General features: G+C 35.6%; 1 protein-coding gene across 1 annotated transcript; it reads right to left on the minus strand.

Moving 5' to 3' along the window:
* Window positions 1-6,495: 6,495 nt before the first annotated feature.
* LOC112139080 (oligoribonuclease, mitochondrial) lies at window positions 6,496-11,738 on the minus strand (the record flags this gene model as incomplete). The annotated part of the gene is given in 6 exon segments (XM_024261776.2): window positions 6,496-7,180; window positions 10,079-10,132; window positions 10,876-10,984; window positions 11,068-11,179; window positions 11,504-11,581; window positions 11,655-11,738. Coding segments are annotated over 6 exon segments (561 nt in total), but the record flags the coding sequence as incomplete, so codon positions are not given.
* Window positions 11,739-12,721: the final 983 nt, after the last annotated feature.

Consider the following 12,721-nt stretch of genomic DNA (forward strand, 5'->3'; position numbering starts at 1 on the left):
GATTTTTACAGGTTTGACCACTTCAACTCTCTTTGCTTTGTGTGCCTTCTTGCTTTCAAGTGTTTTCATATGACTGTAGTCAAGATGATCTCATTTAGTTTAAATGCTTGTGCTTCTATTTTATAAGGTTTCTTGTATTTTATTATCGAGTGTTGTGAGTTGCTCTCACCTGGTATCATCTTAACCATATGAACTTTTTCTCTTATTCAGAATTATTTCACACCAGAACAGATTCTAGTGCTGAAGGCCACGTTAGGAATTGGAAGTGTTGGAACCAACTTGCAGAAACTGGACTAAACAAAAGCCTAGTTTTCACTGAGCGGTCTGGTTCGGTACGGGAAGAAATGGTACCTTATGGTCCAGTTAATTCTGATGAGCGTTTCCACTCAGTTAAACCTCACTCCCACTGAGTGGTTTATTTTTATGGTGCACGCGTGGTGTAGACCGCTAGTTTGTAATGCGACGACTACAAAAGCAACAACAATGGAGGTCATCCAGCAGCTCGTCTTTTTCTTGATTTACTTTTGATACATCGTTTGAAAGAAAATTGTGGGTGAATACCGCCACTGGAAATGTTAGCTTGAATGAGCTATATTGGTGCTTTCTAAAGTCGTCTTTCTGCCAGTCAATGGGTGGCTATAGCGACTCCGCCTCAATTGTTCTGTTCCGTTTTTAATGGGTTCATTTTACAATGGAAACGCTCAAAATACCGGACCGTACCGGACCGCTCAGTGGAAAGGAGGCTTAAGTAACAGAATTATTGTATAAACAATTAAACTGAAACATGACACAAAACCATAAACACAGGAGAATAAAATCAGGTTGAGACAGAGGACCTGATCATTCCAAACTGAAAAGATGAACAGCTGAGTGTAATAAACACAAACAGCTAAATATTTACTATTAACTATTAGATCTGGTGACTGTAGAGGTCAACAGGAGGAAATAGAGCAAAACAGAAGCGCAGAACAGCACTAATAAAATCTGCAAAAGGGAACAATTCTTACTTGCTATGTATTCTCATTTTTATTCCAGCAGAAAAAGTGGCCCATGTTTACACAGCTGAGAATAAAAAATGTTGCTAGCATAAACAATTTTTCATAATAAATAAAACGTACTATTATGATGATTACAACCAATCAAAGGTAAAAATATCCTCATTTCATTATGTTTTCTCAATTAGTTTTGTCTCTAAGAAGTTTAAGTAAATAGATGTTTGATCATTCTTGTGTGTCTATATATATTTATATATATAAATATATATGTTTACTGATTTAGCCTATTTTGAATTGTGGTTGAATGTTATTTCATAACCTGATCTCCCGTATTGAAAACATCTTAACTTCAGTTCTGAATTGAGATTTCTTGAATATTTGTAAAATTATGAGAAAAAATGATTTAGTAACATAAGACAGGACTTGTCTAAGATATCAGTTCTAGGCTATGTTCATACCACCCTCTGGAACGTCCGTTCAAGCGGCCACCTGAGCCACTTGGCCACTGAAAAATCTATGTAGATGCACATAAATGTCCTCAAATCTCTTGTGTTCATGCATCACTATGCACCTTTTCACGACCATTTTATGCTTTTACGTAAAAAAACAACAACACAGGTTTTAGCTGAAAGCCAAACCAGGTCAAATTTTGACCAATCAGGGACTTGTGAATGGTGTCCTTTTTAAGGACAACCGTTTGAAAACTGATGGAGGAGAAATTAATAATTATGATTTGTGCCCAGCTGAAGTTATATGACAATAAGTTTTTCATATATTGGACTAGAGTTGGGAAAGAAAAAGTGAGATTTTTTACCACTTTGACTTTTTGTACCAACCTTCCACTAACTGTAGGTGCCGGACATGTGGTAGTAAACAGTTGAAAAAGAAGAAGAAGCCCTTCCCTGCTTGTCCAGTGTGAACACCATGAGGTAAACGAATGTTCAAGAACCTGCGTTTAGCACGTTTGTGTCCAAAGCTTCAGACAGGAATCCTTCCTGAAGGGAGAGAAGACACGAGTAGAAGAAAAAACCTTGAGCGGTGGAAACAAGGAGTGACATGAACATGAGTCACACCAGGAGTGCAAACACGTGAGCTGGTGGAGATGTGAAGCTGCAAAAGAGAAGAGGTGAAGACAGTGCAGGTGTTCACTGTCAGTGTGAAACTGAGGTGAAGAGGCGATACGGTGCAGAGAAGTGTCACGAGAAATGTCGTAAAAGAGAATGACACAGAGCATTTTAAACAGTGGTGGGAGCAGCTTTGCTGTATGTTTTCCAGAGAACGGCTTAAGGAAAAAAGACAATATTAAAATAAACCAGAGAACAGTGGTGGTCTATGAGAAACATGGAGATACATGGAGAATACTACAAAGAGATCAAAAGATTAGGAATATGATGAAAGTTTAAATTAACAAATTGCATGAAATAAGTCAATAATTATTGTGATAAAACACGTGAAAAAACCTCCTTTTTAACACATTTTACACTAAACTTCTGAGTAGTGCATACCCTTCAGTAACTGTTCACACATTTGTACACACAAACACACATGTGTGTTAACTGATAACCAGTATATGTGCGACTGGCTCAGTGAGTGTTGCTAATTTCCCCTAAGCTTTCACCATCTCTACAGTTCCTCCTGTGAGTCCTCTAATCTACAGCAGCTTAAATTACCATAAGATAGACAATATATAATAGACCACACACTAATAATATGTACGCCACACACAGAGTATGAATGTAAAACTCACGCTAGCAGCTTTACTGAAGCACGTTCTGATAGCTCATCACATTAAATTTTTAGTTGTTTAACTTTAAATGAAGCATTTAACAAAATCTTTTAAATAATTTACTTTTTAAAAAGGGCGTCTATTTCCTTTACTTAAACATGAGACAAAAACAAAAAAAGTTGAAGAAACATTGTTGAATGCAAGTTAATCCGCTGACAAACCACTGCTAAAACGCTTATGACAGTCAAAAGACCACAACAGGGGGGTATTTTAACCCGTGATGTTTGCACTTTGCAGCCGTTCAGCAAACTGTTGTGTGTCGGAAAGGAGAGTTATCCACATATCATGTATTTGATTTATTTGTAAAGTTTAAATTTACAACAGACTTCAAGGGTCCAAACATGATTGTGGAAATTTAGGTTTGTCCAGCAGATAAACCAGAATTTAATCTTTCTGCAATAGAAGTAGAAGTTAGTGTCTCCAATGGTGGAAAACGTTCATCAAGAGGAGAAAGGCGCTCTGTGTCACTGAAATGTTCGAGACATAACAGCTGGATCGTTTTAGGAATTTTTCAGGTTCACTGACCAATAAGCTTATCAAATATGAAAGTTTCAAGGCGTTCCAGAAAGGTTGCATCTTGAATCTGCAAGAATACAAATTGTAATTTGTCTTTGCCTTAAAATTGACATATTAACTCAAATGTAACAGTAAAAGAGAAGAACAAATGTGACCTTAGGGAAAGTTTTGAACAGTCTGATTAAAGATCCACTCCAATGAAAATGGTGTTCTTGTAATCTTTTCTGGCAATGGAGGACATATATGAAGAAAATTAAAACTGTGTTTCTGAGTATTTCTTTATTAAAATCATCAAACCTAATTTTGTGTGTGATTGTTTCTGTCTTGTTGTGTATTGTTTGTTTTATGTTCTGGAGAGCAGCAACCTGCTTAAAACCAGTTTTAAATTTGTTTTAATAATAATAATCATAATAAAAATCATCATAATAAATCAGGAGCAGAAGAAAAATGCTATAGCAAAATCTTGTTACTACGGCAATCCACAAGCTCTCTGATCCGCTCCATTCAAAGCTGTTGAGGGGGGCTGTAAGCTAGCAGAAGAACATGTGAAAGAAGGGATGATGGGAAGTGAGTGCAAGCTTACTTCCTGCCACAACTTGGAGGGGAAGATCTGATTAATTTCTTCTGCCACCTTACAGAAGCCATGTCCTAGAAAACCCTTTTTTTTAATTTAAGCTAAAATAGCATAATCATCATTAAAAGACCACTGGGAACAATTTTAAAATAGATCAAAAAATGATCAAAGAGGGACTTAAAATCAGTAAAACATGTGTCTAACTTTAACCGGAGTAGTCTAAATTTAAAATATCACTAATCTATGAGAAGAATAAATGTGGCCTTCAGGAAAGTTTTGGACCGTCTGAATAAAAAGAGTTAGAAGGATCCTAAAAATATAGATACATAAACTATTAGTTATAAAACACTTTAATAACATCAAACAGCATAAAACAAACATTAACTCCTTTACTTTTATTAATACAAACATGCATCAAACCTCTTTGGCTTTAAAATCTACAAAAAAGTAAAAACGTGGGTTTTTTCTTTGCAAATTCTGGCATCAAGGGGTTAAAAGGACTCGCTCTGGTCACGGTGAGTGAGTCAGACTTACTTCTGCATCACCCTATTTTAAAGCTTTACATTAGGAAGTAAAGTCATTCAGGTACTTACTGTGTGGGCATCATTTAATTTTAACTGCAGGCCTACATCCTCAAAACTAAAAAAACAAAGGAACTTACAGTCTAAGTTCACTATATTTGTTTCTTTATTACCACCGTGGGTCACAGGAAGTCAAATATTTTACCTTAACTTTGCACTAAATGACAGAATCGCCCAAATATATATTCAAATATACATATATTTTCAGAAAACTCTTACATTTTATAGAAATAACCTTTAAGATTCTGATTCAGTCAGTAAAAAGATATTTCAGGTGACGCCTCACCCCCCCACAGACGCTCTCCTCTGATTGGTCCGCTTTGAAGGGTATAACATATGGAGGAAGGAAGGTGCTTTATCGTCTGGAGGCGTGGCCTACCGGTTTGTATGTTCACGGAATATTTCAGCAGTGTTGTAAATCTGCTCGAGTTAAAACAAAGATACTGTTTGTTCAGTCAAATATCTTTAAAAAAATTACAATATGTTAGTATTAGAACGTTTTAACAGAACTTTTAGTTTTAGCATTTTGCTGTAAACATGTGATCTCCTTCTCGAGCTGCTGTATTTCCTTTTTGGGGAACAAATCAGAGATGATGTCAGCAATTCAAGGCCTCACTTCAATAATTAAAAGAGCACTGAGAACATGTTTACAATAGAAGATGATCAGGGTTAATCGTTACACCAATAACAAAAGACAAGAATGTCGAACTTTAACATGAGCAGCCTAAATTTAAACTTTCACACCTCTATGCACGAGTGGCCAGTGATGCATTTTTATAGCCAGACTTTCTGCAGAAGTTTCACTTACAGAAGTATCTGCTTCGACTTTAACAGAATGCTTTGAAGGTTAGAAATAAAACCTTGAGACGTGACGGGCAGATGAACCGAGAAGTCATCTGCACTGAACGCATTTAACTATCTTAAAATTAAAAAAAAAAATCTGTTTCGATTCAAATTTGTTGTAACTTGGTGACTTCAAAAGGTTTTTGTCTTAGAAACTAAATTTAAAAACAGTGTCAGGATTGACACTTTACCTTATATCAACTGGAGCTCAACCTTAGACAAAAAATAAATAAATAAATGCTTCAAAAGTGCAAATTTTAGGCACAATATCATAGATAAATTAACAATTTGGACAAATAAAATGCTAAATTAACCAGTGATGTTTTGCTGGAACCCTTCAGAACCCAAGAACAGGTTTCTTCTGGGCTTTTTAAGTTAATTTGACCCTTTTTTTTTTAATAGCAGCACATTAAAAAAAACTGGGTAAATTTGATCTTGTGTGTTATTTTCGTTGTGACTTTTTTTTTATTAAACTGTCATGAGGCTGAATTTGAGATTTTCTGACATTTTGATGTTAAATTGATTCAGCAAAGAAAGCAAGAAGCTTTAACAGGGTTACTACACGTTTCTTCATGTTAAATTTAAGACGTTTTAAGCCCACGCATGTCAAAAATGTAAAATTTCTCAGTCTATTTTCCATTTTATTAATTTACTCAGAATTAATGATCAAAACTAGCTTCTTATCTGGTTTGTGCTGTAATGATTTTACGCTCATCTTTTTTCAAACAGGGATTGGGAATTCAGCGCATTAGTGCATGATGTAAATTATTGTGGTCAAAAAATATCAAGCAGAACAATTTCTAAGCCCAAGATATCAAACTTTGACTTTTTTTCACGGCATTTTAAGGTATTATTTAAATATGTCCAAAACATTTCAACCTTTTTACTGATAAATATTGGAAAGCTGTTTTTTTTCGCACCTTATAGGTTATACATTCACAACTTGTGTAAAAATGTGCGAGAACTAAAAGCTTTTTATCAAATTCTATTCCTCAGAATTGAAAATGCCTCCTGGAGGGGTCGAAACATCTTCAAATTACAAAAACAAATTTTTAATAACATTTTCTAAATATCTCACACACAGAAACCCAGAATGTTGGAACTTTTCTGATCTTTATTTTAAATTTAAACTCTTTTTTCCTGTTATTTTTATAGTCCCATTTCTGCTCCATTTGTTCCCTTCGTAAACAAAGCGACTTCTTCAGTTTAATCAAACTTAGCTTTATTAAACTTTAAAGGAATATACAACATAAAAAACAAAGCTTTTGTCACAACTTTCTGCAGCAGCGTCTTAAATCCTCTCAACGACAGTAAGAACAATTTTCAAACCAGAATTGAACGTTTTGGGAAAACTAGAGAATTCAAAAATATCTAAAGATTGCAACTGGCAAAAATATACACACATTTCTAATTTTTAAATAAAGTTATGTCATTTTAAAGCAAAAAAAGGGGGGAAAAAAGTTTCAAATTTTTACAAGGAACAGTCTTAAAGAGACAGGAGACTTCAGCAATTCTGTTTAAAGTCACATGAGTGGAGCGCCACACATGTTGAAGGAAAAAAAATAGTCACATGTATAAATAATAAAATATTTAACATCTGAATAAACAGAAAATGTCAACTTCAGTCTTTTATTCTGAAATAAATGTAGTTTTAATGACCTTATTGAAGAACCTCCTGTAATTAACACCTTGACATTTAGACTAGAGCTGTGGGTCCTGCAGAGCTAAATGCAAGTGTTAACTAAAACCCTTTTTTGTGTGTTAGGGCTTCTTGTCGTCTCCATTTTCAAGTAATGTGCAGTCTCTCTCCTGGGTTGCAGCCTTAAAGATGTTGTCTCTGTAGAACTTGAGCTCCTTAATGCTCTCCTGGATGTCGTCTAAAGCTCTGCAGGGAAAAAAAATTAAAACAGTTTCACTTCAAGATGGCACGAAGACGAGAGTTTGTAGAAAAATTGAAGATTGGAATCTGCTTGTGGTGGATTTATATTTGACTTATTATTGAACAGGTTGTCTACAGACTGACAGAAGTTCAATTTAAGGATTTCTAAGACTTTTATAGGAACAATTAAATCTAATTTAAGACCAGATGAACAAAATTATTTCTCCAATAATTTGTATATTGTCGTTTAGCTGAGGTTAAATGATTTATGACCAGTTTATGACCTTATGACAGCACATCCTGGAAAGGTTTTTTTAGTGACAGGAAGTCACATCATATTGACAAGAAAACATATAAGACAATTGACAAGAATTTAAGATAATTCAGTTTTTTAAGGTCTTAAAAATGAAGACTTTCCAATGTTTTCTAAGGATCTACAGCCACCCTGTTGTAAAATATACATTTCAGCAAATTAACTAAAGGACTTTTAAAGACAACTGGGTGCAAACTAAGAGGGAAGTCAAAACTTAATGCACTAAAGCTCTTCTTAATGTAAATGTAAAGAACAGATGAGTTAAAGACTTGAATGGAATAGACCTTTTTCAGGCCATGGACCGGTTTAAATTTGACTACATTTCAAGGACATTATTAAGTTAGCATTTTTAAGCTTCTGGTTTCTGAAAATCTATTTTCAGAATAAAAAGTCTCCATAATTCAGTGTGTCGAGGAAGACTCTCAGTTTTGTCTGTAAACAGCGACTTTATTGTTCTTTGAAGTCGAAGGCTCTTCTTCGATTTCCTCACTGACTCTTTACTCCTCGAAGAACATGTGTTTTATTGTTTGGGTTTTGTTAGCATTTTAGCTTTGGACTATTAGCTTAGCATTCTGGGTAGCTGCTTTCAGTCATGTGACCACGACAAATGTTGTGAACAGAATTTGTCAGTTTTCCAAAATAAAACTTATTTCAGGATCAGAAATCTAATCTAAATTAGCGCATGTATTTTATTTTCTTGTCTGCGGCCCGGTACCGAGTGACCCACAGACCGGTACTGGGGGTTGGGGACCACTGGAATAGACAGGGAAACCTAATTACTTTAACTTTATTTAGTGGAAAAAATGCAGTTCCACATGCTGGTCACTTGGGGCAGTATTGGCTGATCTAGAGGAAAATGCTACCTATAGAACATATTGTTTTTAATCCTTCAGTTTGTAATATTCTTTGATTTAAAAGTAGCCGTTGTACACAATATATTGAATTTCATTTGAATTTCTGCTCTTATTTCAGCCGTCTTGAATCTCCTACAGTTCCATTCTGTGTAGTTTAAGCATGTGAACGTGTACAGGTGAGAGTGACGTCTGGAGGTCAGAATATTTCATTCTTCACTTTTAATCTCTCACTCTCAAGAGAATCAAGAGTTTGTTGGTTTGGTCAACAGTGGAGTACAAGTGAGCTATTATTATCATTGTTATGGGGATCCGAATCTTAGAGAAAAGAAAAATACTCCAAGAACATGTTAATAACAGAATCTTCATCAGAATGGGTCTGTAAGGAAACCTTTGTTTGTCCACTACAAAGACATCATTTACAGGTTGAAATATTAAAGAGAGTTGTGAGTCTGAGAGATCAGATCTGTGGGGTCAGCATGAGGTCAGACAGACGGAAATCCTCCTGAATTGAAACAACTCCTACAGTCTCATGTTCAAGTGACAGAGGAGATGAAGAAGACGAACGCATGACTGGATCTGGAAGACTGACAGGAAGAAGAACAGAGAATGTCACGGTTTCTAACAGCTCGTCTTTATGAGGAGATGATTGAGGAGAATGAAAACAACAGTTCAGGAAAAAGTTACAGAAAGACTCAGTAAGAGATGAGCGTGGATGTCTTACGGTCAGAGTTAACCACAAACTTCTCCTCTGTGCAGCAGATTATTTTGGTTTTGAAAGTGAGGTCATCTATGTGCCAACTAAAAGTCGTCTTAAAATAGATAATATAAGCAGATGACATTTCTGAGGGAAGCAGAAGATGAAAGTTCAAAGTACAGAACTGAATCCAGCAGAAACTCCTCGACTAAAATCAGAGCAGGTGTGATTGAAATGCTGAAGTTCATCTTTGATAACTTAAAAAGAAAAAGATTATTTATAGTCAGTAATTCTGCAGCTGTCATGAATATTGAAATGAGGAGTTTCTATCACCTGCAGTCTCGATTATACATGAGAACTGGACTGAGTGACCCCTCCTCCTTCACGTTCCAAACAGGAAGTACCTGCTGGCTCCAAGTAGCTGAAACCCCATAGACGTCTATTGCGACATAAACGGTTATTACTCGGTCATTATGTTTACTAGAATATTTATTCTTGTTCTGCTACCTTTTTTTAACATGTTCTTGATAATCCTTGTTTTTTTTTCTTTTCTTTTTTTTTCTCCCTATGTTGTGTTACCATGACAACGGGACACACCAAGTATAAAATATTCCGCTTTTTGGGACAAAGCGACCTCAACCAAAAGAAAAATTACAGGAATAAAGTACTAAAAGTTGTTTGAATATTTAATTTCCTTGGAAGTGACCATGGTTCAAGTGGGATAAAGGCCGACAAAATGTGCATTTTCGGAAATGAATGCATGCAGTGGAAGTACGATCCTCCGACGGGAAGTATAATTAATATATATACTTCGCAAAGTATAATTAATTTATGTTAATAAATATTAATGCGTTCATTTTTTTTCATTAATTGCATGAGTTAACATTGACAGACCATATATATATATATGAAGTATTTTCAGCCTAAAATACTATGTTTACGTACTAGTAATTCAAATACTACACAGTAAGTACAACCCCACTTTATTTCTCTCTTTTTTTTACAATACATGAAAATAGATGAGTTTGTTTGTTCTCACTTACCTGTGGGAGGCTTTCTTATAAGGCACCAGTTTGTATTCTTCTGGAAACCACCGTCTAAAAATGTTTGCAGAGCAAAACGAATGAACATTAACTTCCTCTTAGACTCTGAGACTTTGTTAAAGGTTACACCGTTACAATTGATTATTTTGCTGAACTTTAACAGAGAGGACGTCTAATCCCAGCCTTTCAGGGTCGATGTGTCTGTTTTTGAACCGTCTCTTGCCTGAATCAGGGGAGTTACATCATTTTTCTGATGATGGAGAATATATAACAAAATAATTAAGCTTTAATCGCATTTCTGAGAATTATTCAAACTGCAGTGAATCAGGAGCAAAGGAAAAAAAAGGGGGACTTGTGACATCTGTGACAGACTGGCGACCTGTCCAGGGTGAACCCCGCCTTGGCCCATCAGCAGCCGGGATAGGCTCCAGCGCCCCCGCGACCCCGAAAGGGAAGAAGCGGACAAGAAGATGGATGGATGGATTTGTGACATACTTAATATGCAGGCCACACTTCTGTATTCTCATGTCTCCACTTGCAGAACAAACTATTACTGCTCTACAGAAACTATGTCCTAGAAAACCACAGTTTTTTTTTTTAATCTTGGTTAAAAACGGCACAATCATATATAAAAGACCACTGGGACTTTAAAATATCTCATGGCTTCATACATTCTGACTAATTTAGCTCAAATTCATTAATCTATGCAGCATGCTTCTGAGCATAAATAAAAAGGAAACGGCTCCAGAACGGGTTTTCAAAATAAGGAAGTTTCAACAGATCGCACAAACACTTGCCTGCAGAGCTCCTTGATGGTGCTCACATCAATTATTCTGTAGTGAAAGTGGTGCATTAACTGAGGCATGTACTTCTCCAGGAACTTCTTGTCTGCATGCACAGAGTTACCTGAAAAGCAGCATGCTGTGAGACGCCACTGCAAAGCTGAGCAGATTGTAAGTGTTAAAAAAAAAAATAAAAACTTAACTCACCAGCAATGGGACACTGTCCGGGTGGGGTGTGCTGCCGGATGAAGGACAGGAACTCGTATTCTGCTTGTTGAAGGGAGATTTTACTCTCTCGCACAGCCTGGGTCAGCCCTGACTGAGACAAACAACAGCACAAAATAAAACTTTCACGCATACAAAGATAGAAATGCAAAAACTCCTAAATTTCTCACTCTGATCATGTATTTAAAAAGCATTCTCTGTGGTCTTTTGATCATATTTATGAGTCATTTTTTTAAAACATAGTTTCTGCAGAGCAGCATTACATTACAAATTCAGCTTTTTTGTGGGCAGAACTATTGGCACAGAGTAAGCCCGCCCTCACATCCCCTCATCTGTCTGTTTACATGTTCTCCTACTAGCTTACAGCCACATAATTTTCATCAGAGTGGGTATTTCTGTTCAAACAAGAGTGGCTTACCTTCCCATGATGCTCTTTGCACCAATCTGACATCTCGTCCAGCAGTTGATCGGGTTGGTTAATGATCAGGTTGGGCCCCTTTCCAGAAAAAAATAATTTACTTTAAAGGAAAGCAGGCAGCCGCCGCATCACTGCTTTTGCTCAGCATTACCTCAGCCAAAATGTTCAGGTCAGAGTCTGTGATGATGCACGCCATTTCAATGATTTGGTCCTTTTCAATATCAAGTCCAGTCATCTAAAAAAAAAAAAAATGTTTTCATTTAACAAATTTGAGGTCTAAACAAATGAAACACAAGGGGGCAGCAACGTGATGCCACAAACAAAAACTGATGTTTATCCAGTACAAAAACATAGCAATAAAAGAAAAAAAAAATCATTATAAAATACATGTTTTTATGTTTAATGTTAGCGATTTGAAAGCATTAAGGCCGAGTACCACTACTATCCTCCAATGATGAGTCCTCTCCAAACCTGACAGAATAGCTGACAACAGGAGTCTGTTTCGAGCCAGGAAGTCAGCTGCTCCTCTCTTTACAGCAAAAATGTCAAAGAAGATCTTTCTGGAATATTACACTTTTTTCACTGAAACTCACTAGTCTATATGCAGTACCCCTTTTAAATGTGCAGTAAGTCAAAGGAGGATGGATGCTCATCAAAATAAACAACCTGGAAAACAGAATTATACTTTGAAGCTGAATCTGATTTAAGTTTTAAAAACAAACATTTTAATAATAAGCCTACAAATGACCAAACTTTGTTACATTACAAAGATTTCTTCTCTTCACTTAAGCTAAAAATATATAATAATAATAATGTTTTTTGTTGTTGTGATTTTAAACTACCCAAACAAGTCACTGCATCTCTCTGTGGTTTAGCTTCGACCAAAACAAAGTTATACATTTTATGATTCACTTTTTTTTTTTAAACAAAAATGTAACTTTAAAAAGCATTTCCTGTCCTAAAAGCAAAAACTTCACAACACTTGAAGCACAGAAGTAACCAGATCAGGTTTAGGTAAAGATCAACAACACTGCAGCTTTCTGAACCACAAATAAACAGGATGTTTATTTACATTACATTTTTTTTTTTGGTAATACAATGACATATTATTTTTTAAAAATAAAAATTAGCATTACACCTAAGTTAGCTACAAATCCCAATTTGTTTAATTTATGTTGTTTTTACAGATGTATTAAATACATATTTAATTTGGAATAT

This window comes from Oryzias melastigma, unplaced genomic scaffold (genome assembly GCF_002922805.2).
Source record: "Oryzias melastigma strain HK-1 unplaced genomic scaffold, ASM292280v2 sc00924, whole genome shotgun sequence".
Classification (NCBI taxonomy): Eukaryota; Metazoa; Chordata; class Actinopteri; order Beloniformes; family Adrianichthyidae; genus Oryzias; species Oryzias melastigma.